Below are 27,078 nucleotides of genomic sequence, written 5' to 3' on the forward strand. Positions count from 1 at the left end.
CAGTCCCGAAGGTGGAAGTCGTACAATGGGTCGTGCGAGAAACAAAAATGGACTTGTCGGCTTCTCACCATCATTGGTGCGGGCTCTGGGTGCTTCGTGTTGCCAAAAGTTCTTCAAATTTCAAGTCACCAGCTACAGCATCATCAGGAGACAAACCAGTCAACTTTCGGCCTTGACATACCAAACCGATGGGTAGCTATGCACCTCCTGCCCTGGAGTGCGACCTCCTGGTTACAAATGGAGTTATTGTAGGTCGTGTCAAGTATCTTGAAGAACAAGTCGTTGCTCACAGTTACTCACAGGTCTCTTCAAGTGACTTGATCTATCCGCCAGCATCTGATATTGCCGTGAAGAATGGAAAGATTGTTTGCATTGGTGCTCTTCAAGGGCTTTTCACGGCAGCGCGAGTCATCGACGCTGATGGTGCATATGTAACACCGGGTGGTGTCGATACCCATGTCCACTTGGATCAGCACATCAACGGCGCTTTGGGCGATAACTTCGAAAATGGAACCAGGAGTGCTATTGCTGGTGGCACCACCACAGTTGTGGCGTTCGCTTTCCAGAAGAAGACTGACGAAAGTGTACTTCCTGTAGTGGAGGCGTACCACAAGAAGGTGAGTCTTAAGTGCCCTTTGATTTGTACAGCTTTCTGACCTGAACTCGAAAAGGCAGCAGGGCTCTCCTATTGTGACTATAGTTTCCACATGATTTTAACAAACCCAACTAAATCTATCGTCGAGGAGGAGCTTCCCACTCTGGTGGAACAGGGCATAACTTCGGTAAAGCTCTACATGACTTATGATCCCCTGAAGCTCCGCGACCGTCAAATTCTGGACATCATGCTCGCCACCCGGGCTTTGGGCATGACGACGATGATGCACGCCGAGAATGCGGACATGATTGAGATGATTATCGAACAGCTCTATGAGCAGAAGAAGGGCGATCCGTACTACCACGCTGTCGCACGGCCCAAAGTCGCCGAAGACGAAGCGACGTATCGTGCCATCTCGCTTGCACGGTTAATGGACACACCGATCCTGCTGGTGCACATCTCGTCCGCGATCGCCGCACGGCATATCCGCGAGGCGCAGACGAAACTCCTGCCCATACACGCCGAGACTTGTCCGCAGTATCTGTACCTGCTCAAGGATCGCCTACGAGGCGAAAACTTCGAAGGCGCGAAATACGTGTGCAGCCCGCCACTGAGGGACAGCGACGATGATCTCAATGCTTTGTGGGAGGGGATCGCTAACGGGACATTTACGACCGTCTCCTCCGACCATTGCCCATTCTCGTTCCAACACCCACTGGGAAAGCAGATGGGGCTGAAGGACGGGGTTTCTAGATTCACAGACATCCCCAATGGTCTTCCTGGCGTAGAGACGCGGTGCCCGCTGGTCTTCAAGGGCGTACAGGACGGGCGGATCAGCATTCAAAAGTACGTCGAAGTTACCTCGACCAATCCTGCACGACTGTACGGCTTGAACACCAAGGGCACACTGGCTGCTGGATACGATGCCGACATCACCATTTGGTACAACGACAGCAAACCCGGCTCTACATTCCAGCCGTTTGACCTGACCAACGAAATGCTACACCATACGTGCGACTACACACCATTTGAGGGCGTGCGGTTCGGGAACTGGCCCAGGTACACGATTGTGAGAGGCCAGGTGGTCTGGGCCAGAGACGAGGGTGGCGTCGTCGGCGAGAAAAGCCTCGGGACGTTTGTAAAGAGGGTCGAGAACAGCCTCAGACAGCCGAGAGGTAAATTCGAGAATGAGTGGATTCCGCAGTACAAGGGGAGGATCCCTGCGACTGGTGCGGCGGGCACAAGCACCAAAAAAGTGGTAGTGACGGAGACCAACTCCTAGAGTATAACAATTAGGGAACTCGTACCTCGAACAATAAATAGATCTTGTATTACCTGATTTGGCAGTGCGACCTGATATCATGCCACAAGGCTCTCAATGAGATGCCTTTCACCCTCAGTATGGTCAGACCAAGTGCGCGGCCGGTCCTGTTAGGCTCTCACGGGTGAGACATTGTCAGAAGAGTCGATATTAATAGTTATCGGTTTCTATTCTGGAGGTCTGGTCCGGGTCCGGACCCGTTCTGAAGGAATGGCATCTTTACAAGCCCGATCCGAGCGTCGTGGGTTTGAGCACTGCCATGGGTATCACTTTATAAAAGCAGCAGGGAATCACATCGCATATAGAGGGAGAAGTTCTCGAGAGCGCCACAGCCGTCCAGGCTTTTTCAGTTCGGTGTCTATACTCTGTCCTCCTGTAGCGCTGTAACAAGAGGATGGATTGGGCTTATATGTCCTAGATGTGAGTGGAAGGCGATAGGGCAACTGAGCGAGGAGTGTTTCCACTCTTATGACCTAAGCAGGTGGCAGATGCAGGGTAAATACTCATTAACGCCACTCTTCCATCCGTAATGGGTTAGTAGACAGTGAATTAGAAGCCACTAACCGTCGCCTCACCTACTACATCAGAACTTGTATGTGGGAAAAATTTCCAATCCACCTTCCAGACACCTGATACCTCTTGGGCAGAGATTCTTCTTCACGTCAGACATTCCCAGACATAACAACTGGTAAGCAAAGATGGCAGAAGAAACTTCGGAAGGAGACGTCCTCCTCGCCAGGCGCATCATCTCCGCTGCAGCTCGACACGACGTGGCTGCCCTAGAGGTCCTGCTCAAAGACGGGTCGGCGAATGTGCAGGATGCCTCTGCACCTGTAGCGTCGTCCCCGCTCCACGCTGCGATTGCGGCATGCGGAAACGCTGAGGATGGGAAAGAGGCGGATGCAAACGCGATTAGAACTGTGGAGTTGCTCTTGGAGAACGGTGCCATCTGGAATGATTTGAACGGCGAGGACAAGACGCCAGGGTGCATTGCGCTTCGGCTTGGGCAGAGGAAGATCTACGACATGATGGTGGATGCTGGTGTGCGGGCTGAACTTCTCTTCTCTAAGCTTGAGAGCCTTGGATTGGGCGTGGACGAGGATGAGGATGAGGATGAAAATGACGTCGGCGACGATAATGAGGAGACAGGTGACACAATTCCAGCATCGAAAAGGCGGAAACTTTCTGATGGACAAGGCCACGGAGTCGAGCAGGCGACCGAAGAGAAACCGCTTGATGACGTCTCGCTCGATAACCGAGCATACTTGAAGAGCCAACTCCGGTACAAGCCCGGCATATTGTTGGACGAGAGTGACAACGCGGTGATGATGGACTGGGAGACTCAGATCATGCAGCGCCACGCCGAGACCCTGATCCCCAAGTCCGGCCTCAAGGTGATGAACGTGGGCCACGGCATGGGCATCGTCGACACAGCCATCCAGACACACAGCCCGTCCGAACATCACATTGTCGAAGCACATCCTCAAGTGCTCCAGCGGCTACGCGACCAGGGCTGGTATGACAAGCCCAGCGTCATCATCCACGAGGGAAGGTGGCAGGACGTGCTACCGAAACTGGTTGAGAAGGGCACCGTACAACTCGATGCGATCTACTACGATACCTTTGCCGAGGACTACAAGGCTCTGAGGGAGTTCTTTTCCGAATACGTCGTCCAGCTGCTGAGTCCGACGGGGAAATTCGGATGGTACAACGGACTGGGAGCGGACCGGCAGATCTGCTACGATGTGTATACCAAGGTATGTTATGACTTGCGGGCATTTCCTTGCACCTTGGAGCGGGAGGCGTATTGAGAAGGAGCAATCCACAACAGAACAGACTAACTAATGAATGTGGTAGGTTGCGGAAATCGACCTTCGTCAGGCCGGGTTTGACACCGCGTGGGAAGACATCGCCGTGCCTGCAGGTCTCCATGGCAGCAAGCAATGGGAGGGCACCAGACGGCCGTACTGGACAATCGATGTCTATCGATTACCGGTGAATACGTTTACGAAATGAACGATATGGATAGATGCATTGAGGATGGATGTGGACCAAAAATGAGAGAGAAGCATTGAAAGAGTCAGGCTCGCAGTGACGACCATTCTAAGATGGGTCGAGGCAGATATGCACCCCCTTCTGCCATATGTCTCGACGCAGCATGTGCTATAGTCTCCAAAGACAAACGACCGGTCACTGTTGAAAGGTCGTACCAAGCTAATAGTTCTTATCATGTAGACTTGCCTGCTCTTGCTCTAGTGCAGTAGCAAATCTCCCATTACCTGCCCTGTACCATAATTAGGCGGACAAGGATTGGTTTATAGGAAGATTGTTTACATTTTTCCGTTACCGATAAAAGTACATTTTCTTATCGATAAGGATTGACGTCATACACAGTCCCAGTATGGTGGAGTACTCAGACTGCGGGTTTCACGTCCACTGATTGAATTGCCGTGCATGTGAAGACCACACATACCCCGAATCCGTTATTGGCTTCTTCCTCCAAACAGGCTCGATATCCATTGTGCATCTAGACGCTCGGAGAATGAGGACAATCCAAAGCCTAGTGGAACTGACAGAAAGCTCGCGGGTCTAGGTTCACAATTAGCCCCCAGTTCTATCGAGCACGCAATTCCCATTTCAAATTGACCGACACCCACGCGATCGAGGGGCTTTCCCGCTTCCCATCCTCTACCACAAACAGAGACGAACCGGCCTCCGGGAGGGGTAACATCGCGGTCGGATTAGACCATGGAGCCTCAGGGACCGACTTGGCACCGAGTTCTATTTGACAAATTGTGGGTTATAACTAATCAACCGCCTGCGAAGAGGGGGGAGCGATAAGCTTAGCCATGATGCTGGTGGGTGCCGTTGTTCAACTGACTAAGCCTGTGCATGAACCTGAGCGAGTTAGGAATACGACGCGCCCAATACTCGTCCAATGACTGCGCAACGGTGCAGCTGAGAATGGTAATACTGCTGTCCTCACTGGTCCGTCGCGTCATGCCCGCTGACTGATGTCGGCTGGGTATTTGGCATGCTAGGCTGGGCTGGACTGGATCCCGGTTTGGATTGCTCCAGGGAGAAAAAGCACTCAGAGGACGGTTATATAAACATGGGAGAATGGTGGGAGGGGAATGAGGACAAGAGAGTGACGGAGAAGAAGAACTTGCCTGGCTTTACGCACCTAAAGTCCCTCCGAGTTTCCAACAGATTCAACTACAGTCCTACTCAATTCTCAATATGCCTCTCTCTACCAACGACAAGACCAACGACACCGCTGCCACCCTGGTCAAGACATTACAAGGGGCGTTTCACACACCACCGGGCTTCAGACCAGGTATGTATTGATTCCTGCTCCTGTGTCCATATCCCGCAGAATTGGTTTATGGCAGGGCTAACCACACACCCCATCAGCCCACGCTCGAGGCATCCTCCTCAATGGCACATTCACACCTACTTCAGAGGCCGGCTCTCTGAGCGTGGCGCATCACTTCAACGCCAGTTCCACACCCATCATCGTCCGGTTCTCAAACTCGACAGGGATCCCCCAGATCCCCGATAATGCGGGCGACGCGAACCCGCACGGCATCGCCGTCCGTTTCGTTCTGCCAGAGAAGGACGGGCGCCGCCAACACACCGACATCATTGCGCACTCGACGCCCTTCTTCCCCGTGCGCACGGGCGAAGACTTTCTCGAATTTCTCCAGGCCGTCGGCGCGTCTTCGGCGCCGGACGCCCCCAAACCGTCGCCGATCGAAGTGTATCTGAGCAAGACGCCCTCGGCGGCGACGTTCGTGCTCGCGCCGAAACCCACGCCGGCGAGCTTCGCGACGGAGAAGTATTTCGGGCTCAACGCGTTCAAGCTCGTCGCGGCCGACGGCACGGGCACGTTTGTGCGGTATCGCATCACGCCGGACGCCGGGGAGTCGCACCTGACCAAGGAGGAGGCCGAGGGCAAGGACCCCGCGTTCCTGCACAACGAGATCCAGACGCGCATCATCGACGGCGGCGCGTCCTTTACGCTGTGGGGCCAGGTCGGCGAGGACGGCGACCCGACAAACGACGTGACCCTCCAGTGGCCCGAGGAGCGCCGCCTGGCCAAGCTGGGCACCATCAAGGTCGAGTCCGTGGCCGACGACAACGACGAGAAACAGCGCACAACCATCTTCGACCCCGTGCCCCGCATCGACGGCGTCCAGCCCAGCGACGACCCCCTCCTCGACATGCGCGCCAGCATCTATCTCATCTCGGGCCGTGAGAGGAGAGCCGCGGGTCCTCACCACTAGGCATAGACTGGACCGGACGGGGATAGACCTCCATAGGTATCCGATTCAATGGCACGAGATGACGGGGCTGTAACCAGCCACTGGTTCCCTAACCCTGCATGTCTATTATCTATGACCTACCTACATACATACCATACATACATACGTAGTAATCAAGGAGTTAGTAACCTACATACCTACTTACCTACTTACCTAGCAAGTAAGCAAGCGAGCATATCCAACACCAGAACCAGAAGTCAATTATTCCCTCGTTTACTTACCTCTTCATGCTTTGGTACACGCACCCACGCATCCACGCATTCATGCCATGTGTCGTACGTGCCGTACGTGTCGTAGTGTGTCCAGACGGTGTGATAGTCTATTCTTTAAACAGTACGCGAGTATAGAGACGAGGGCAAGTGGACAAGTGGACAAGTGACCAAGTCAGGTCTTGACCAAAAAAAAGGGGATCATTTTCTCAATTCGACAGCACTTCTCTGCCTGCCTTTAGATCAAATATTGCATTCCCTCATTCATTTAGCCAACAAGACGTACATGCATGCATATCCATCCATCCATTTCACAACCCAAAGAACGTCCCTGCAAGCAAGCACTCTGGCATATTACCTCTGGAAAAATTTATAGCCAATTCTGACCTCGTGTTCTCCGGCCCTCCTTCTCTCCCTTGTACATGCCCTTCTTACTGGTCGGAATGCCCATGCCAATCAAGCTGTTCATCATCATGACACCGGCCTCGACGCTGTCAATGACGTTGACGGTCCGGCGCCCGTCTTCATCTCTGACTGCGTCCTTGGCCGCTCGGACCATGTCAGTCATCCCCGCACAGCCCAGCAGGATGGTGTCGGCGCCCTTCATGACCAAGGCGCGGGCACAATGCGCGACGCGTTTGGCAACCTCCTCTTTTGGGCGGGACTCGAGCTCGAGAACGCCCAGGTGGGTGGCTTCGCTCCCGACGTAGAAATGCGTGAGCCCGTAAGCCGCGATATCATCGTCCTGCTTGATCTTGGAACGCTGCGCAGTGGCGACGATGCCGAAGCGTCCACCGAGCATGCGCGCCACATAAACACTCGCCTCCATGATGCCAATGATGGGCACATCGTAAGACTCGCGCAGGGCGTCGATGAGCGGGTGCTTGCTGAAGCAGGCGACAATCATACCGTCATAGTTCTGCACAGTCTCGCCGTTCGACGCAGCGTGTTTTGCGAGGTCTCGCAGCACGGCTTCCGTCGACATGATTCCGTCTGTCGTGGACTCGATAGCCGTCGGTGCCGGGTAGGGGGCGGTGTAACCTGTCACCTCGACTCCCTGGGGAATGACGGGTCGCAAGGACTGGAGCATGGCCTCGGTCATGGCGCGCGTCGAGTTTGGATTGATCAATAACACCTGATGTGGGCGGCTGCGTGGCGGGGAGGTGACGGGTGGCGAGAAGGGAGATTTAGCACTGGTGGGGCGGGTGCTAGGACCACTCCCTCCGCTACCTGTGGGCATCGAGGGCATGGGCCCGCCCATTGAGCCGGGGCCACTTGAGGCGGCGGAGCGGGAGACTGGGCGGGATGACGAACCGGCGTGGCCACTGTGCTGGGCAAAGAGCGGCTGGACAGGTTGCTGGGGAGGGGAGGTTGGCATGGGTGGCGCGACGGCGATTGGGTAGTTCTGACCGATGGTGCTGCTTCGAGAGCGTGAGCCCCCTGGCCCATCGGCGAAGGGATTGCCAGCAGGGTTGTATTGGTCATTCGTGGGAGACTGGGGTGGAAAGTACTGGCTGGGGAAACGGGCACTGGTGTAGCTATTCATGTTGGCCGACGACGATGCCATGGCCTGTGATTGTTGGGGGAGAGGCGGTGATTGAGAGCCAAAATTGCCAGAGCCGGCTGATGGGACACGCTGATAGGAGGACATGGCGGGATCGGTCTCAAGTTGTTCGTAGCTGGAGAGAAGAACCTGCTGCGGTTGGGGAGATCCAGATCTGGAGCCGCCAGGCCGCAAGGAGACAGGATGTCCTTCTTGCTGAGGTTGAAGGATGGTGGGAGGCGATTGTTGTTGCAAATCGGCCATGGCTTTCCTCTTTTTTTGTTTTTTTCCTTGGTCCCTTTTTCCCCCTTCCTTGGTATGTACCCAAAGCAGCAAGATGCGACCTCCGGACCTGTTAAGCGAGGTTTTGCCTGGTGCTGGCGATTATTGTGGTGCTGCAGTGGCCCTCGTTACCGCCCTCGCGTCGTGAGAGTGGGTTTTGAGCTTTGGCTTTGGCTGTGGACTAGGACCAAGCCTGTTTTATCCTCCGGCACGCCAGTTAGAAGCCAATAATGACGTGCTTGACTCGAATGGGCTGTGTTGTGCTCCGGGGGGTTGTCCTGAATCTTGGTGTCAGTGTCAGGATGTACCGAGTACAAGGTTGGAGAAACACGGAGACACGGTGAGAAGAAGAGGATGAGACGATAACAATAGAAAAAAGGCCACGAGAGAAGTCCAACTTAGCTTTTTCTCGTCTAATTCCTTCGGGCTCGCAACAACACAAACAGCTGACCTGCGTAATCGACGGGGGAAGGGGAATTGCACATCAAACAGTTTTGAGGCGGGTAATCTCCAGGGGAAGCAGAATGAGGTTAGAGGCGTTGGAGCCTGTCGGACATGCCTAAGCTATATTTGGGTGCCGCTTATCATTCAAGGATCTGGAGAGGAGATGGTCGCCAGCCAAGTGGTGAACTAGCCCCAGCACGCCGCCAGCCACGTTGCCGACCTTCCAGGGGTTGCTAGCCTAGAGAAGGTACCTACTCGGTGCTTGTCGAACCTAGCCAGACACTAGGATTAACGGTTGTGTCCTTTGGCCCAGGCGCCGAGCAAGAGTACCTAGCTGCCTAGGTAGGTACATATGGGCACCACTCTACCTAGGCAGCTGCTGTTAGGTACTGCCAGTTACCTACGCATCACCTACTGACGGCGCTGCGCCTCTTGTGCTCATTTTCTGTACCTCGTATAGCTGCCTCACTGAGCAACCAATTCTATCTTCCATCTCAGACTCACAGCAGATCTGGCTCAACCACTCCCGTCTGTTCTGCAATCCGCCCGTAATGTTCAATCCTCCGGTGCTTCTCAAACGCAAACACCTTCTCCTTCCCGCGGCGGCACATGCCCAGGTCGATTTCGGCCACAATGAGCTCGTCGTCTTCCGTCTGCGCCTCTACCACCACCTCCCCGTCACAGTCGACAATGCAGCTCCCGCCAATTAACGGATACTTGCCGTCCTCCACGCCGCACTTGGCCACGTTGATGCTGAAACAGGAGTTGGCATAGCTGTTGTACGTGATGCATAGCTTGTTGTGGAACAGAGCTTCTGCCTTTGCCTTTTCCGGGCTCGAGATCTTCTTGTTGGTCCCAATCAGTTCCGGCGCCCAGGCGGTCGTATTATATCCACACAGAACCAGCTCCGCCCCCTGCAAGCCATACGGCCTCCATGACTCTGGCCACCGTCGGTCGTTGCAGATGAGCATGCCGACGATGGGGTCGCCTTTGCCCAGACTGTCGGCCTCGTTGGCTTTTGCGCCCGACTTTTGCTTCAGCACATCGGGGACCAATCCAGGCGCCCGAAAGGCCTCGAAGCCCAGATTTCCCGGGAGAAAGTATCTCTTCTCCAGCTGGTTGGTCGCGTCTTTCCGCTCATAGGGCTCAAACGTCCCGGGGAGGTGGACTTTGCGGTATTTCGAAATGATCTTGTCTGCCTCGCCGGAGTAGTAGACAGCCGTGTTATAATGGACATGTTCGCTGGGGCCCGACTCTGCGGCGTGTTCTGCATACCCAAAGTACACGTCCATCTTGTACTCTCGAGCGCGGTCAAAGAGAGGTTTGATGGTGGGGACCTTGGTCGCGTCCCCATCTACTTCCTGCTCGAAATATTGCTCCAGCTCATCGCCCTCGAGGATATGGCGAGGGAAGAAGGTCACGGGCGCGATTTCAGGATAGACAATCAACTTGGCGTGTTTCTGGTGCGCCTCATCCATCAACTTGAGCATGCGATCCATCGCCTCGGATCGTGGGGTGTCGACATTGACCGGGCCCAACTGGGCACCCGCGACAATGACCTTGCGATTCGACTCTGCCGTATGGCCTGCACTGGGACCCTGGATTGAACCCATGTTGAGGGCTTGCTCGTCCACTTACTTAGTCTGGATGTCTTGAATACAACCAAGAGATACAAAGACGGCACGACAGCCTCTGACAACCAGATTTAATTGACAGGTACAGTAAGTATTTTGTAGCTCTTCTGCCGTCAGCCACCGAGCCTTGAAACTGAAAGGGGTGTCCGTACTCGTACCTACAAGTATGTATCTGACTCTACCTGGGTATGTTTTGCTGACTTTTTACAGTTTTACAGTAAGTACAATAAGTAATATCTCCCTTATAACCCCTCATCCATTTACAATCGATCGGGGCCCATCCGTTATCAACGTACAACCCCAATTTCTACAATCCCCCCGTCCACGCCCGTCCACCTGTACATATACGCTGTTGTCCGCCTGGCCGTGTCGACCATGTGGTCCCGCCCTCGAAAAGGACATCCACGCTCACACTCTGTTTGCCGTCGCTTTATCCACCCGTCCCCAAGCGGTCATCAGCGCGTTTTCCCAATAATCAAGCACAAGTATGTACATAGATCAGAGCTTCTAGCCTCCAGCCTCCAGCCTCTAGAACTTTATGTCCTTGTCCTTGTACCTTGTACCCTGTACTAGTAGTGTACTGGCACCTGGTACAGGTACTTGTGCCTGTGGAGGACAGGACAGGACAGGACAGGACAGGAGATGAGAGGAGAGGGGAGGGGAGGAGAGGATTGACACAGGTACGGCCACCCGTGCGGATATGTTATGATATGATATGATATCAAGGTTTTGATAATGACTCAAAAGGCACCAAAGCAACAAACGACATAGTATTTATTGTAACTTTTTCCTTGCGTCTCTTTTGATTTATTCAAAAGTAACTCTCTCCTTCTCTCTCTCTTTCGCTCGTACTCGGTACTTGTTCACAGCGTAGATCTGGATTTCCTTTACTACATTATTTCCCCCTCTTTTTTATATATATATCGGGAATAGGTAGAGGAGAGAGGACTGTCTGTTTAGCTGTCTGGCTATCTAAGACGGAGGGTGGTACATTCTCCAAATGGGCGTATCCAGCGTCATCGGGCGCCTACTGGCATCACTGGCCATAACCATCCTCTCACACCCCCTCTGGACGATATTCCTGGTCCCACTGACCTTGGTCGTCGCGCGGGCTCTGTACCGCATCTCCCCGTTCCATCCACTGTCGCATATCCCCGGACCGCTCGTCCCTCGCATCTCCTCGCTATGGCTGACCTACCACGCCTGGATCGGCGACGAGGCGACCGTCGTCGAGACTCTCCACCGAAAATACGGACCTGTTGTGCGCAACGGGCCCAACAGCGTCGACATCTCCGACGGCGCCGCCCTGGCGCCCATATACACGGAGCGGGGGGGCTTTGTCAAGCCAGCCTTCTACGAAAACTTTGCCCTGCCGGACTCGGCGCAGGTCCATAATTCCATCTTCTCCGAGGTGGACCCTTCGATACGGGCTCCCCGCGCAAAGGCCGTCGCGGTGCTGTTCTCGACCGCGAACTTGAGGCAGGGCCAGGACGTCATCCATAAATGCGTGGATCGGTTCGTGGACCGGCTGGCCGAGGGGAAGAGGCAGAGCGAGAAGCAGGGCGGCGGCGGCGGCGGCGGCGGCGGCGGCGGCGGAGGTCCGGTGAATGTCTTGAACCTGACGCGAGGATTGGCCGTGGATGCCGTGACGTCGTATCTCTTCGGGACCAGCTACGGGGCTCTCGCCGAGGAGGACAAGTTGCACAACCACCGCCGGCACGAGGAGGTCGCCGTGCAACGCGAGCTGGCCGAGCCCATGAGCGCCGCGGGCATGGTCGACTGCTTCGTCGCGGTCGGCCGGTTCTGGTACCTGCCAAAGTGGGCGTTCAAGCTGGTCGAGTCGTTCGACGCATGGTGGAACGCGGACGAGGAAGTGTCGCAGAGTCTGGCACACGTCGACGAGTTTGTCGCAGGGGTGGTCCGTGACGCCGAGACCGCGATCCACGAGTCCCAGTCGACCGAGAAGAAGACAAGCACCCCGAAACACCCGTTGACGTCGTACCCGGCCCGTCTGCTGCAGGCCGGGTTCACCCCGTCAGAGACGCGCGCACAGTGCAAGGACCTGATCTTCGCCGGCACCGACAGCACGGGGATGAACCTGGCCACGATCCTGTTCATGCTCGCGCGCCACCCGACGTGCTACCAGAAACTGAGGCACGAGGTCCTCGCGCACCGGCCGGGCTTCGACGACCTCCAGACCCTGCCCTACCTGCGCGGCGTGGTCAAGGAGGGCCTGCGCCTCTCGATGGCGAACCCGTCACGCCTCCCCCGCGTCGTGCCCCCAGGAGGCTGGACGTTCAAGGACACCTACTTCCCCGCCGGCACCGAGGCCAGTTGCACACCCTACTCGCTGCATCTGAACCCGCGCGTCTTCCCGGAGCCTCGTGCATTCCGCCCCGAGCGCTGGCTGGACCCCTCCGACGAGATGATCCGCGACGCCATCCCCTTTGGCCTGGGCAGTCGGCAGTGCATCGCGCGCAATCTGGCCACTGTCGAGCTGTTCTGGGCCGTCGCGCGCGTCGCCGAGGCCGATGTCCTGCGCGGTGCAGATACCCTGACCTCCAACATCCAAATTCTCGAGTGGTTCAATAGCAAGGTTGTCGGGGAGAGGATAGATCTAGTCTGGACGTAAGAAATCCAAAGAGATTTTGGGAGAAGGCATTGGCGCCGAAGCGCACAAATGACGTGGTTTCTCCCTCTAGCAAAATGAGAATCTGGATGGGTTGGGAACTGCGAAAGAGGGCCATATTCAACAATCAGACCTGAATCAAGGAAGCTCGCTGATCGAGAAAACTGCAATGTTGAGCTTCATGGTGGACCCTATATGAAGTCGGCATTGAAGCAGATAAGGCATGTAAACCGTTGCTTGCCCCTCGAAGCTCTGCCTCTCATTATCTCTTCCTGCGAGAATATTCCGGTCACCTATCACCACGCAAGTTGGTAACCTATCAGTCCAAGGCTCGTAAGCTTCGTCCTCTTTCTGTCACAATCTGGCAATCGATCGGACAACTCGCGTTCTCATTGTCTCATGCCACATTTGGCGTCCTGGGGCGGGTCGAATACCATCTCTCTGCGTTAAATACCTGACGAAGCGTTGCTTTTGTGGTCAACTGCTAAGGCAAAAGCCATGTCTGGCAGGTCACGCCAGTGTGGTCACATTGAAGTCGTTCCTTTGCCCCTTCTTCGCTCTGGTGCGTCTCGCAGCTGCGCCGAAGCATTGCCCTCGATGCCTTTTTAGCAAAAGCTTGTCATGCTTTGCATGGAGATGAGTTCGAAAGGCCTGGACCCCATGGTAGGTGTTGATGAAGTACCTCCAAAGCATGTGTTGATTGTGCTATGCTCGTGTCGAGAAGCATTCTGGTGCCGACTCTTATAGCCAATACTAGATCACGCAATCTGTATCTTCTTTAGACGGAAAATTACTCGCTTTCCGACTCGTCATGGTTCAAATCTCAACAGGCGCCAAAAAGTCGATGTCACTGTCCGCCCCATCTTCAGCCGTTAAATATTCTGCACCGTCGCTCTTGCCTGAGAGAATATTCGTGATGAATCCCCAGGCACTGACTATTTGGTCCTCTGGTCCAACGAGCTCGTACATTCGGGTGACCCACTCATCCGTATCGACGATAAGGTGTCCGAGTTCTGGTAGAGCCGATATGGTATGGTGATGGATGAGGGAAAGGGGTGGCTCAAGAGGTGCAACAAGATTATCAAAGGAGGACCACAGAGCCGTATCATTCCGTAAAGAGACTTGTGATCGAGAAGATGGGAAGCCTTGCCGCCCTATCCTCTGTTGTATGGCGGCACTAGAGACTTTATCCACAAAGGTCTCAATCACATCGATCCGCTGATTTGAGGAGCCTTTGAGCAGACTCAACTTGCTGAGCTCGGAAATACCTCCGAACACAACAAACTGCACCAGGTCCGCTTCACTGGGCGGCTTCCGAGATCGGATGATCGCTCCAGCCGAAGGAGCTCGACTTAGCGCACGGAGGTGTTGTAGACAGAGTTCAAAGAAATGATACGCGGGGACGAGTGTAGACCTGGGGTAGGTGCGCAAAAGACCTCTAACGGACTCTGCACAGAACGGGCACATACTGCTGCTGTGGTTTTGTCCAGATGTTGTTGTTGACTCCAGCCTAGGATGACAGGGATGCTCGGTGACAAGCATTGACCGGTAACTTTCAAGGAAATGGTATATCGTCCACGCTGCCAGATGAAGCCGTCTCATGAGAGTGAATTTGTAGAGGTTGAAATTGTCATACCGTTTGAACTGCGGAATAACATATACTTTCATCTGGATCCAGTTGATCAATACCTGCAGCATTCTTTGAACTTGGGCTTGTCTTTTCAGCATCCGGAGTAGATAATCAAACGAATCGCAGGGTTGTGGTGGAGGGTATAATGTATGGAGGTAATCGTAAAGGTATCTCGCCTTCTCTTCCCTCGTGCTACCCTCATAGTCCGTTGTCCGCTCGTAGGCATTTTGAAGAAGCAGAGATCGCGTGATCGGACCAGCGTGCGACCGCAGGTATAAGTAGACGGAGCGAGACGTCAATCGGAGGTTCAAGAAGTCGGAGGCAGAGAGATAACAGAGGATCTGAGCTGCGATTTCATCCGGTAAGGATTGAACAGCGTCCCATAACTGTTGCCTATCAGATTGTATATAAGCATTGCACTCGTCTCAGTCCACAGCTCTCCCTTGAAAGTACTCACGAGCAGTCAGTGTCCGTTTCAGCGCCCTTGGCTAAATGTGACTTCTTAGACCATGACGAGAGCCGTAGGGACAAGGCGGCCAGGCTGGGCCGACGAAGGGCATGAGTGTCTGCCGCTGAGGGTCTTCTCGACGACTCGCCGCTTGAGGGGCCGTTGTCAAAAAAATTCGCGGCGCTCGCTCGCCTGAGGACGTTCGTAACAGTGACCATGATGCGACTCGAAGTTGACCAGTGTATGCGACAGGATTTGTTTGGATTTTCGGTTCGGTCGTCTGTTGTGTAAACTTATACGCGCACGGCACATAAATCGGAGTTTATACCCCCCGAGGGAGGGTGGCCAGAGTCATCGAGGATCGGAAACGACGTGTCTTCGTCCCACGGAAGGCCTCGGATTGCAGTTGCGTGGAAGATGGGCTCAGGTGAGCCGATGTGAGGGCATAATTTTCTGAGTTGGTGGAGAAATCGAGCACCGACTCCGATGCGCAGGCGAATAGAGGTCTCAATGCAAATGCCCAAAGACCCGGGTCAATTTCTACCTGCCCAAACTCTGCAAACGTACATGTGATCAGGTTGAAGTCTCTTGTAACTTTACAAAAAACGTGGAACGCGCCACAAAGTTATAGAAGAAGAAAACAGGGCTATGACGCCTTCAGGATCTTCGACTACTGCGAGAACAAAAGCATAGAGGTGAGATGGCGCAGACAGAGTCGCGTGCATTTCCAGATAGGCTGTCCCGCCCGACGATCCCCGCCAATGCACGAGCCCATGAGCTCATAAAGCCCATCGATAGGCGCAGTCCCGCAGTCCGTTATTCGGTGCAGGGGCAGCTAGGTCGATAGGAGATAGGCACCCATGGCGCCTTTAGGGGCCAGTCCCAATCAAGAGTTCGCGCCGAACATGATACTAACCCAGCCTGGAGGTCCAGCCAACAGCCCGAGCCCAAAGTCGGTCTGGCCTCTAACTTGAGACACGTAGCCGACTGCTTATCAAAGTGTCCAGGTACATAATAACAAAGTACCACCAATACCGCGTAACAGAATGACAATTCTAGGATACTACACACTGGCTTTTCCACTGTACGAGGTATTCCATCCCACTGCTGATGCCTGTCCGCATGGTGGTATTCTACGCCTTCCCTCAATCGCTCTAAACTCTACCACCAAGAGCCGCAGTACACTCCACGCTAGAAAGTGAATACAAGCAGACAGACTTTATCGCGCCATGATCCCATGCCCTTTGTTTGCAACGTAAGCTAATACTTCGTGCGCGAGGGTAACTTTTTCATTTGGTCCATTATATTGCCATCCAGTCCAAGAACTCCGTGGATCCACCTCAAGATGATAAAGAAACTGTCGGGTTCCTGTTTAGAAGGGTTAGCATCCAGTTTCCCAAGCACAAGCAACGAATGAATCGTGGACCTCTTCTCAGAAGTTGTCATGGGTTTGTGGGGGGACTCACTCCCATATGTTTCTTGCCCTTGACCATTCTCGCCAGTTTTGGGTTGCCGTGCTCCAGTGACACAAACATGTCGTCGATTGGGAAGATTTCGTCGTCGTTTCCGTTGACTAGCAATACCTTGGTACACGGCTTTTCCAGGGTGCCGTCGTTCAGTAATGAGAACTTGCCAGCGTCTTGAATGAAAGATTCAAGGTCAGGGTAGCCGAATTTGTAAGTCAAGGTGCTGGCGAGATCGAATGGGTACTCGAGTTTGCCCACGTTCTCGAGCCACTCCCTGTCAAACATCTGAGAGCTAGGTCAGTTCCGTACAAGACTTGAGAACGGCTTGGAGTTGACAACAGCAAGGAGAACTTACATGATGGCATCCTCCACCCAAGCTGATGCACGCGAAGACTCTGTCATGGTGGGTGTGAGCTAGTCTAAGCGAATAGTAGCCACCTGTCGAGAAGCCCCAGACGACGATCTTCTTGTTGTCAATTTCCTTTTGCGTGTCGATCCAGTCCAGTACGCTGGACCATTGGCGATCAGGACTTGTGGGATCTTGACGAAGGGCTGGAGAGTCGCCAGTGCCTGGGATCTCAGCAATGACCGTCGCGACCCCTTTGTCTAGGAAGCCTTGCTGCCACACTGCCAATTCGGTTCGGTAGCCATCAAGTCCGGTGATGATGAGGACGCACGGAGCGGGAGACTGCTCGGTGGCATTTGGAGGGAGAAGAAAGTTGACTGGGACGACATCGCCCTCGCCTTCAATGGCATGCTTGTGAGGAATCAGAACTTCCTTGATGGGATGTTCCAGCAGTCTGTTTCCACTCTTGATCAGTCGTCATGAAACTGCGCACGTGGAGACTTCACTGACGCTGCACCCTTGTAGAACATCTCTTTCCCAACCTTCCAGGCATATTTCTGCTTTTCTGATCGTGGGGTAGGAAAACGCGAGATACGATATACGGCAGAGCTCCGCAGGTAATATTCTGAGGCCTTCTCGATTTCACCAGCCTTCTCCGCTTCTTCGGCAATCTTGGTGAGTTCTTCGGCCTTGGGGAAGTATGACTGCGCGTACTCGTCCCAGTCATACGGTTCCTTTAACCCTTTCTGCGACAGGACTTAGCGAAGGTGTTCGGGGGAAGGAGCTGCAAAGGCGCACCTTGACTATTTCTTCCACAACAGGCTCAAAGTCCTTGATGCTGCCGAACATGAATGGATAGACCCCCATCGCGCACTGTCAAGAATTTTATAAGTCCATAGCAGTGATTCTTCCTTGTAAGGGGCCACATACAGGGCCTTTCCATTTGGTCTCCCATAATTGCTGGAACGACTCGTGGTGGATGGCTGGTTTCGAAATTGCGTCTTTGATGTAGTACTTTTCGGATGCGGACACCATGGCGGGCAGATTGGGTATGGATTGGATGGATGGATAGTTGAAAATGTATCTTCTGCCGGCCAATGCAGACTGCGCTCGTAATATACTGTCCTTGTTATCAGCAAAGGAATCGCGGTGAGGGAGAGGAACAAATCAGTCAACAAAACACGGCGCAGACAAATCCGAAGCCGAGTCCGGCTGGTTTTTCGTCGTTGTACGATGATTAGTGTGGCTGAAGAGGGGCCTTGACGGTTCCTTGACTAGTGGGAGAAACAATCCAAGTGTGGAGGTGTCAACGGCTGCTACTCGGGAGTCGGGACTCCGCCGTCCAGGATTTGCTGGTAGATCCCCCTGAAATTCGAGTCTTCTGCCATCAATTCATACCCTGGAACTTTTTGCTACGCATAGGTGAAGAAGAGAGGCTCGGACATGGACTACCGGGACAAGATAAACTCGGGAAAGAGACGTTACAATTGTGTTCATCTCGCTGCAGGGAGCCATTGGCCAGCAGCGGAAAGATTGCGTCCTTGCACCTAGGTGGCTAGGGGGGTGGTGCTACGAGTGGTAAGCTGGGGGGTCAGAAGTCCTGGTGGTCCCAGGATTGAGGGTCCAGAACCGAGCACGAGGCACTGAAGTGAATCAGGCTGGCCCCCGGAAGTTTCCCTAGGCCACTAAATCCTTTTGAGAGTGTGCCTACTAGCCGTGCTGCTAAATTCAGTTCGCCCTAGGGTGCCTAGTCCCTTCTGTAAGTCCTGGAGGCTTCTGCGGGCAAGCTCTGGTGGCTCCACAACGCACAATGTGGTAATCAGCCCCCAATGAATCTCGGTTTAGGCCCGGGCTCGAGACCAAGTCAACGGAACCAAGGCCAAGGGGCCCTCCACAATCCCCCGCCACTTGAAGTCCGACGTCCAACATGTCTCACCAAAAGGCCCATTGCCTTCTGTACCTCGTACTGGTCTCGTTGACCTAAAAGATGACGTTCCCTCTCTCCCCTTCGTATCGTACACTAGCTGCTTGCTCGGTCTACAAGAAGAAGCTCCTGTACGAGGTACCAAGTACTTTGATGCTGATCTTCTCCCGTATCTTGATGTTGTTCGCAGTCAAGCAGTCCACTCGGAATCGCATGTCCGGACCCAAAGCACTCCGAATTGTGTGGGATGACCCATCACAGCCACCAAACAGACTGACTTTCAACGGCCGCGCAAATACTCCGCCAGCCACCCATGAAGAACCATACAGCTTTGACTGACATTGTCAAAGCACCTAGCTAAATAAGAGGCCGTAGCAGATATCTCATTTTGTAAAACATGCACTCATGTGCTGTGAACACTCCAATCCCTAATGGGTCCAACTGAGGACATCGCTCTCTTCCCAAAAACCAATGCAACGATAAAGGGTATGTAGAACCAGAAAGGTGGACAAAATAGCCATGCAATCCACCCCGTCATCAAACTTCGTAATAGTCGTGTCCATTATTTTTTCTCTTGTTTTTTTGTTTCGAGGCCTGGTGCCTTGCTTGACATTAAGCCTGTAGTCGAGTAGGACTTGATCGAGAAATCCAGATATATTTGGCGGCGTTCCCACCTCGCCCTAGCCTGTAAACCATCGGTGGGATGGCCGCATCGCTTGTAGCGTCGCCTTTTAAAATTGTTTTGAGATGCATCCTAGCACGATTTGTGAACGGGTGTTCAGGTCCAAACGCATCCCGGCAGATATCAACCACGTGTTGCATCGTTTCGTTGGCTTCCTCCTTCCGACCCAACCGATTTGAGATCTCGGCCAACCCTCGCAAACATCGAACGTAAATCTCACGCTCCTCGTGCCGCGGCAAGATCTGTGACCGCTCCAGTGCAGCCTTGATGGCTTGGAGGGCTTTCGTGTATTCTTCCATGTGGAAAAAGGCTTCCGAAGTGGACCGCAAAGCATAACAAACCTCGTAGCATTGTTTGTTCACGGTAGTTTCGAAAGCATCGACCAACTGCTGGAACCTGACGGCAGCTTCGGCGAAGTGTTCTCGATTCAGGAGACCACTTGCGAAGGTCTGTAGTAAGGCGATTGTCTCAGGGTGAAAATAGCCGATGCAATCTTGGAAGAAATCGAGCAGTCTCCGCAGGGTAGACTCGGCTAACCAAGCTCGTGATATTGAGGCATCGTGCATGTGCGTGGCAATGACATAGATCGGGTGCTCGTGGGACTCAAAAACGGTGTTGGCCATGTCGGCCAAGTGTTGTAGGAGCATGAGTAACGGTTCTTCGTACCCGGTTCCATCGTGCCGGATGATCAGGTCAAATATGTATATCATGAAGCCAACGTGATCATCCTTCAACAGGCCTTCGATAAGCGCAAAGGCTTTGTAAAAGTTGTCAAATGCTCGATCCCGCTGGCCGTTCCAGAGAAATGAATAACCATGGTACATGGAGTAGTAAAACCTGTCGGCAAGAGCATCGTCCGAGGTGGCAGTCCACGTGCCAGTAATATTGCGGATGGAGAGATTGCGCGCCGTAAACAAATTCATGTAGTGGTTTTGCAGGTTCTGAAAAATGACATCCTGGTATCGTTGATCTTCTGCCGAAACCGTGACTTGCTCGACCGTTGATTCGACGGAGAGCGTGCGGAATGGTGGCATAGGCGGGATTTCGGGTATATCCAAGGCTTCCTGTAGAATGGCTAGACGCTCGGCGGCAACATCTGAAGCCCTCAATCTCAAGGTCAGGGCGGGCTTGTCTTGCTCGCTCATTTCCATGGGACTTCTGGCCATTTCAAAGTCAGATACGTCTTGAGTGGCATTAAGTGCGTCATCGTTGGATGACAGAGGTGTTTTGACGTCGGCATCCTCGGGCGATGACAGGTCGCCGGATACTGATCTCTGAGGCTCCAAAAGACTCGAGGGGTCTTTGATGCCTTTGCGATTGAAGTAGTGCAAGGCGTCGGCAAGGGTAACCTGCCGCCCCCTCACCAGGAAGACTTTGTCCTTGTCATCACCCTTTTGCTGCAAACCTTGGCGAACCAAATCGAGCATCTCGTGCTCTTTCTTTTTTTTATCCAGACCCCATGTATGGAGTCGACTTTTATACATGCGCTCACTTTGGGCCGAAGAAAGTCAGCACTGTTGATAATAAGAGGGATATGCCGATACGTTGCATAAAAGACAAAGAATACATACGTGGGCGCAAAGTCATATTCTCTTTTCAAGTATTCGGCCACATCCTTGAGGGTTCGGCCTTCCTCGAAGTATAACTGGGTTATTAAAGGGCGATGCCTTCGCCACTCTTCCGAGGTGTATGAGTTGGAAGAACGCTTTGAGATTTTGCTTTTGCGGTCAACAGGCGAGCTGTCGACGGAAGCCATGGCGAAGGGTGGATTTTAACTGTCAGGGGTTATTTGGTGCAATTGGCGATAATAGTCAGTTGCATCGTTCCAAGTGCTTTGATGGACAAGACATTTTGAAATGAGGGGGACGTCTCCGGCTGATGGACGGTTGGGAAGGGAGATGGTTCGGGTGTCAACGATGGTTGGCTGAACAGTGCGACGCGTCCGAGGAATGATAGATAGAAAACCCCTCAGCAGATATCTTGGAGCTGCCAGTTATGTGTTGGACATCACTCCCGGTGAAAGATAGGTAGGGACAGTAAGGTGAGGCTGAAGTCCAAAATGCGGGACAGGAATGAAGTCAAGGCGCAAAGATTTGGAGGTTGGCAGCGAGGTGAGTCTGAGTTCCATCCACCAACCCACGAGGGCAGAAGTTGAGAAGGTGAGTAAAGTGCCAAAGTTTAAACGTGCCAGTTAGCTGGAATCAAAGCATGAAAGGTCCACTGGGGGTGTGTCGTTCGCCCGAGGCTGTTTGTCCACTGCTCTGTCCTTTTTAAACTGCTTGGCTGGTTGGAAATCAGGTTTAGCTCAGCGACTTTCCGCGGGCTGGAGCGGGCGCACTGAGCGGGTAGACAGTGGAGGGCCGCTTGGCTTAGGTTGGATGTTCTCGAAGACTTCAGAGATTAAATAGGTGGTATTGATGGGCGGGATGAGAGGCAAGCTGGGGTGGTAGCCTTTAAACGAAAGGGTCTGGTTTGCCTGGATCAAGGGTCAGCGTCACGCCCATTCCCATTAGTTGAAGGGCATGGGGGTTGAAGGAGGCGTCCCTGAGTGATCCCGGTAGCCCAGAAGATGGTGGGGGCCCTGCAGGCGTCGAGTCATGGACCTTTCGGACTACTCGCTTCTCAACCTTTGCACCTTGTACATTTTCTTTCTGAGCATGGCCAGGTCAGGGATGGAAGGAGGGAGTGGCAGGGATGATGGGAGCGACCGAGGGTCGGGAGGATCACTGAGTCGGATGGGATCTGCGACGGGCAGATTTGTGGTGAAGGAGCAAAGGTGTGTCAAAGTAAGTACTCGTACTTGTACTTGTAGCGATCCAACATGAATTACCTGGCAATAGAACGTGAGAGGTTGTGTGTGTGCGAGAGAGAGAGCAGAGAGATGTGGAGGAGAACAAGAAAAGTGTGCAAGAGTGAGACTGTGAATGTGTGCAAAGTGAGAGAGTGTGTTGACCAACTCAGCGAAGAAGTGAGCGGGTGGTGGTGCTGGTGGTGGTGAGTACCGAGCACAGTCAAGCATCCAATACGCACCTCCAACTCCCAAAGTAATTGGTTTGTCAATACTACTTGCGGAAATTTTACTACTCGTAACTTAATATTAGCCCATGGTTCATTCAATGCCGGTCATATCCTTGTAGAAACTCATCGCCAGGGTGGTTGTAGTTGTGATGTTGTGGTGGTGGCGACATGTCACCTCCCGTGCCTCTTTAGCACTACAAAAGTACCTTTTTCCTTCCTCTTTCCTTAGTTACTTCTTGCCTCAAACCTTTGCGTCAGAGATCAACCCTCGATTTGCCGCGATCGTGCATTTAGGCGGGTGGCCAGAAAACCATGGGACCTGTGACCTGGGACCTGGTCCAACTAAAAAGAATGAATAATGCACGTTAAATCCCTCTTGCTCCCCTGCAGCCCCCTGTCAGACACAAGCACTTGAATCATTATCCTTCTCACCTGCTCTACCTGGTATAATATTCTGTAACTATGTACCCAGGTAGGTATGAACCGCAATGGTCAATCTCAAAAACTCCTCTTTGCCAACCACTAGCCGATTTCTGTCATCATCTCCATCATTCCTGCCATCCTCCCGTGCTAGGATACCATGCGCCTACTCAACCCGTCCCTCTCTAGATGTATTCTGATTCGCACCAGGATCTTCTGATCACCGTCCTTTGTCAGTCCTGCATATGACCGGGCCGGAAAAGCTCCATCGATCCATTCCCTTTTGTGCTGCTGCTATTCTTGTGGCAGAGGACTGAGCCTACGAATACGAGTCCCGAGTACTCGTAAGTCTGTCACTCTTTCACACTCCCTCTTTGTCACAGACCACTGTAAACAGAAAAGTGGTAGGGCTTAGGGTATGAGTACGGGCTCCGATCAAATCCCTTCCTACTCACGTCTTATCCAGGCAGTTTTCTGGTTAGGGAAAGCTTTGCAGTTCACTTCGTACTCGTACTGCACTGGTTATCTCATCCTCTTTGACCTTGTCATCATTGTCGATATCATGTCCACCATGTTCAAACCCGGCCGCTCGAGACTATATTATTCCGCTTCATGATAGTTACATAGGCCGTGATAATACTCCCTCTTGATGACTAGAGAGAAGATTTCGTGACTGAGTTGTGCGTTAATCTTGTTTCTTTTGAGGGAAAGAGTGAGAGGGACGAGAATGGTCATCCGACCTATGGCAGGTACTTCTTTGTGGTAAAATTGAGTCAAGTACCACGAGGACCGAGTTCTCACCGCGAGGACTACGTAGCAAGGTAGGTACCAGGATGACGGGTGCGGAATAATGATCATGCGATTTCCAGCACCAGCTCCACCGGCTCCACTTTCATCTTGGTAGGTTTTGTCCTTGTCTGTTGTGTTTGTCTCTTCCTCATCATCTTCTCCCCTTCTTCTCTTCAATAGTAATGGAACCCAGATGGAACCAGGGGTTGAAGAACTTCTCTCCTTCCCATTCCCATCGAGTGCACCAAAAAATTCCCCCATGTTGCAGTCATGGTCCCCACCAGAACCACCTCATCAGGCAGAAACCCGGAAGTGCTCCCCTGAAATAGGTAACCACCCCCGGAATTCTTGAGAATTTTTTTCTCTTCTTCTGCGTCCATCCATTATTCTTCAATCGTCATGGTGCCTCGAGCCCCAGCGGATGGCGACTGGTCATCATTCAACTCCAATTTTCTCGGGCGAGACAAGCCTGAAACTGCCTCTACAGGTATGAGACGCCAGCCCACGCGTCTCCCAGGCTGGGTGCCAGGGACCGCCGCCATGATTGTAAATGGCTACCCCACATGCCGAATTGGCTATGAGTCTCGTTTCCATAATGGCCCATTATTCCCCTGCTTACAGCGCGATGGAGATTCTTTCTCAGAACCACCTGGGGGCAGAAAAAGAGGCCGCGGCCGCCTCTTGTTAGGTCGACTGTCACCTTACGAATAGCGAAGATTGAACAAGGAGCTGTGTTCCAAGCGTGAGGGATTTCCCACACTGAAACAACAATTTCCACTACGAAAGCCGACAAAGCGTTAACATTGTTGCTGATGCTGGTGCAACGTTGACAACAGATCATGATGTCCTCCTGAAAGCCATGCCTGAGTTGGGCGCTCCTTTCTTGTGTCAAAAGTCCAACCATCTCCTGTCTCTTCTTGTAGGTAGGATAGACATGCTTTCCCCCGAGCGCACAGCAAACTCGTCAAGAAACGAAACTCCTTCATCGCAGCGTGCCGAGCTTCTCCACGAATTATACCTAGGTATCAAATGACTGTGAGACAATCCGTAAACCACTTGAAGAACCGAGGTTAGAGGACAAACCTGATCATTCTTTATTATTCCATCACCAGACTGAGATCCCTTTGGGTATGTATCAAACTCTTCGCTGATTTCATCTGAAATACACATTTCTTTCACTTCCAGCCTAGACTACAATCCAGGGCGCAGAATGGCCTCTTCAGCACCGATTCCATCTGCTCTTCCGGAGACAACCGTCCACATCACGACCCACGACTCTTCTGGCAAAGCCACGCTCTATTCTTCATCTCAAAACGAATGGAATTGGGTTTCCGACAGGTCCGTTGGCCTCAAGACGGTGTACACTACTTCGTCTTTCCCGGTCTCGCTGAATGACGATGCCGATATCGAGGCGCACAAGGCGACCGTGACTAGTGGTAAGCTCGGACTGGTTCAAAAGGGCGGTACGGTCTGTCGCCTTGTCGATTTTGGTCCAGGAAACACTCCGTTGATGCACCGCACGCAAAGTTTGGACTACGGAGTGGTGTTGGAAGGCACCATCGAGATGGAGTTGGACGATGGCAGTGTGACTCTTTTGAAGCGCGGAGACGTGGCCGTGCAGCGGGGTACGAATCACGCTTGGAGAAATCCCAGCAAGACGGAGTGGACGAGGATGCTTTTTGTCCTGCAGGACTGCCAGCCGGTACTTGTCGGCGGCGAGAGGCTTTACGAAGAACTAGGTGAGGGAGCCAAAGACTTTCCAAGCAGCGGCAACGATCGTTGAGCCGTGCCAGTCTAGCAAGTTCAGTTGTGGTCATATGTCAATCTAGGGCAATCATCCCCTGGCTTCCTTTTTGAGTAGAGCGACGTCGACATCTGTGACATGGCTCGTTGCCTTGTGATCTAATCTTTTAGTATTCCACACTAGGATAAAAGGGGCAGAAGGACGAAGAAGGCCCGTTTGTGGCTATGCACCTCTAAGCTATGGAGTGTGGGTCAGCATTACTCGTGTGTACCTACTGCGTGGTCTGGGCCATGAAAGGTCTTTTTGAGAATATACCAGTGGCATCTTCAACAAATTTGCTGCCACTATTCACTTCTGCGAGGACCAGTCAGTGCTGGACCACCACAAAAACAACAACAACCGCCGCCGCCGCCGCCGCCACGGTTTACCGGGAAAACTCCACGAGAGGAGGGTCAGTTGGGGTTGCATCATATTTTATTATGTACCAGCTGGGTGCCAGCTCTTCGTGATCGTGCTTACAGCGTGAGAGGCAACGGCGGTGACGGTCCGAGACATTTCTCTACTCCGTAGACCCGCACGGCTCGTCATTACCAATTTCCCCCGCCAGGCTGTGCGCGCGGATGTACGAGTAAGTGTGTGGATGGGTCATGGCTTCGTGGATGTAGGGACGCAGCCTCGACGGGGTTTGTCCATAGGTGCCGTCATGCTCGTAATCACTGTTCGATGTATCTTTTGGGTTTGAAGGAGTAACCGCATCTTTTCAAACAACTGTGCAGATTGTCACATCCCTTTAGGCCTCGTGCAGCAGTGAGCGTCAGTATGGTCTCGTGGTTCATTTGTAAAGTCATCAATTGGAACGGGCGGTTCCCCTGACAACGCTCTCCACGGCGCCAAAGTAGTCCGTAAAGGATGGATATTGATTGCTGTAGGAGGAACCATAGAGTTACGGATGCGGAAGAACAAGTCACTGAGGATGTGGTCAGAGAAGGTTGCGCTTATTTGAGTCTGCATGGTTTGTCAGTAAGTGCTGGAGAATTCCGGTGAGACCATGTCAACCAGTCGCCGATGATACTGTACCTCTCGGGAAAGAAATGAATGAGAAGATACGGGTTGAGTGGCAGATGATATCTTGGAATGCGTCGCTCCTCATTTCCCGACGGCATTGGCATAGAGAGACGGGAACAGGGTGTACCGAGTAAACTCGTCCGTCACAAGGGTCAGGGAGTTGTGAGGTCAGTGCATAATTACCTAGAAGGGTAGAGGATATGCAGAGCGAATCGCGATTGGATTGTGGTTGGTATGAGAAAAACGACCGCAGGCTCCCTCCCTGGTGTACTCAGTACAAGCGCAGTTTGACCATGTCAAGTCACATTGTCTTTCACTCCACAAAAATCATCCTCCACCAGCCTCTGTCACAACTATGTTCATCATTCAAACCCCTCCATCGCTCTATGTCGTATGTGGACGGCTATAGTTCGCCGATCTCTGATCGTCGTTCGCAATGACGTTCCTCGCTTCTCCATCTTCCTCTCCACCTCTATGGAACCGGTAAAGGGCACAACCTCGATACCCCTCCACAGACCCGCGCTCAGAGAGGCGTTCGCTCGTCGAACAAATCGCTGATTTGAT

At 53.0% G+C, this 27,078-nt stretch overlaps 10 protein-coding genes across 10 annotated transcripts; 5 read left to right on the forward strand and 5 right to left on the reverse strand.

Annotated features, from left to right (window-relative positions):
* Positions 1-188: 188 nt before the first annotated feature.
* Positions 189-1,877, forward strand: AYO20_09152 (hypothetical protein; the record flags this gene model as incomplete). The annotated part of the gene is made up of 3 exons (XM_022647423.1): positions 189-248; positions 303-617; positions 672-1,877. 3 exons carry the CDS (start codon positions 189-191, stop codon positions 1,875-1,877), a joined length of 1,581 nt encoding a protein of 526 aa, XP_022496613.1.
* Positions 1,878-2,614: 737 nt separating this feature from the next.
* AYO20_09153 (hypothetical protein) lies at positions 2,615-3,932 on the forward strand (the record flags this gene model as incomplete). The annotated part of the gene is made up of 2 exons (XM_022647424.1): positions 2,615-3,673; positions 3,774-3,932. 2 exons carry the CDS (start codon positions 2,615-2,617, stop codon positions 3,930-3,932), a joined length of 1,218 nt encoding a protein of 405 aa, XP_022496614.1.
* Positions 3,933-5,156: 1,224 nt separating this feature from the next.
* On the forward strand, positions 5,157-6,202 carry AYO20_09154 (hypothetical protein; the record flags this gene model as incomplete). The annotated part of the gene is made up of 2 exons (XM_022647425.1): positions 5,157-5,253; positions 5,331-6,202. 2 exons carry the CDS (start codon positions 5,157-5,159, stop codon positions 6,200-6,202), a joined length of 969 nt encoding a protein of 322 aa, XP_022496615.1.
* Positions 6,203-6,820: 618 nt separating this feature from the next.
* AYO20_09155 (hypothetical protein) lies at positions 6,821-8,257 on the reverse strand (the record flags this gene model as incomplete). Its single annotated transcript, XM_022647426.1, has 1 exon — positions 6,821-8,257. One exon carries the CDS (start codon positions 8,255-8,257, stop codon positions 6,821-6,823), a length of 1,437 nt encoding a protein of 478 aa, XP_022496616.1.
* Positions 8,258-9,219: 962 nt separating this feature from the next.
* Positions 9,220-10,332, reverse strand: AYO20_09156 (hypothetical protein; the record flags this gene model as incomplete). The annotated part of the gene is made up of 1 exon (XM_022647427.1): positions 9,220-10,332. The coding sequence occupies one exon, from the start codon at positions 10,330-10,332 to the stop codon at positions 9,220-9,222; it is 1,113 nt and encodes a 370-aa protein (XP_022496617.1).
* A 1,021-nt stretch (positions 10,333-11,353) lies between these two features.
* AYO20_09157 (hypothetical protein) lies at positions 11,354-12,985 on the forward strand (the record flags this gene model as incomplete). Its single annotated transcript, XM_022647428.1, has 1 exon — positions 11,354-12,985. One exon carries the CDS (start codon positions 11,354-11,356, stop codon positions 12,983-12,985), a length of 1,632 nt encoding a protein of 543 aa, XP_022496618.1.
* An 813-nt stretch (positions 12,986-13,798) lies between these two features.
* AYO20_09158 (hypothetical protein) lies at positions 13,799-15,278 on the reverse strand (the record flags this gene model as incomplete). The annotated part of the gene is made up of 2 exons (XM_022647429.1): positions 13,799-15,005; positions 15,070-15,278. 2 exons carry the CDS (start codon positions 15,276-15,278, stop codon positions 13,799-13,801), a joined length of 1,416 nt encoding a protein of 471 aa, XP_022496619.1.
* A 1,042-nt stretch (positions 15,279-16,320) lies between these two features.
* Positions 16,321-17,907, reverse strand: AYO20_09159 (hypothetical protein; the record flags this gene model as incomplete). Its single annotated transcript, XM_022647430.1, has 6 exons — positions 16,321-16,428; positions 16,527-16,811; positions 16,882-17,326; positions 17,383-17,618; positions 17,671-17,745; positions 17,803-17,907. The coding sequence occupies 6 exons, from the start codon at positions 17,905-17,907 to the stop codon at positions 16,321-16,323; spliced, it is 1,254 nt and encodes a 417-aa protein (XP_022496620.1).
* A 1,501-nt stretch (positions 17,908-19,408) lies between these two features.
* On the reverse strand, positions 19,409-21,234 carry AYO20_09160 (hypothetical protein; the record flags this gene model as incomplete). The annotated part of the gene is made up of 3 exons (XM_022647431.1): positions 19,409-20,917; positions 20,971-20,992; positions 21,050-21,234. 3 exons carry the CDS (start codon positions 21,232-21,234, stop codon positions 19,409-19,411), a joined length of 1,716 nt encoding a protein of 571 aa, XP_022496621.1.
* Positions 21,235-24,915: 3,681 nt separating this feature from the next.
* Positions 24,916-25,488, forward strand: AYO20_09161 (hypothetical protein; the record flags this gene model as incomplete). Its single annotated transcript, XM_022647432.1, has 1 exon — positions 24,916-25,488. One exon carries the CDS (start codon positions 24,916-24,918, stop codon positions 25,486-25,488), a length of 573 nt encoding a protein of 190 aa, XP_022496622.1.
* Between the last annotated feature and the right edge of the window lie 1,590 nt (positions 25,489-27,078).

This window comes from Fonsecaea nubica, assembly GCF_001646965.1.
Source record: "Fonsecaea nubica strain CBS 269.64 chromosome Unknown Scaff81, whole genome shotgun sequence".
In the NCBI taxonomy this organism is placed as follows: Eukaryota; Fungi; Ascomycota; class Eurotiomycetes; order Chaetothyriales; family Herpotrichiellaceae; genus Fonsecaea; species Fonsecaea nubica.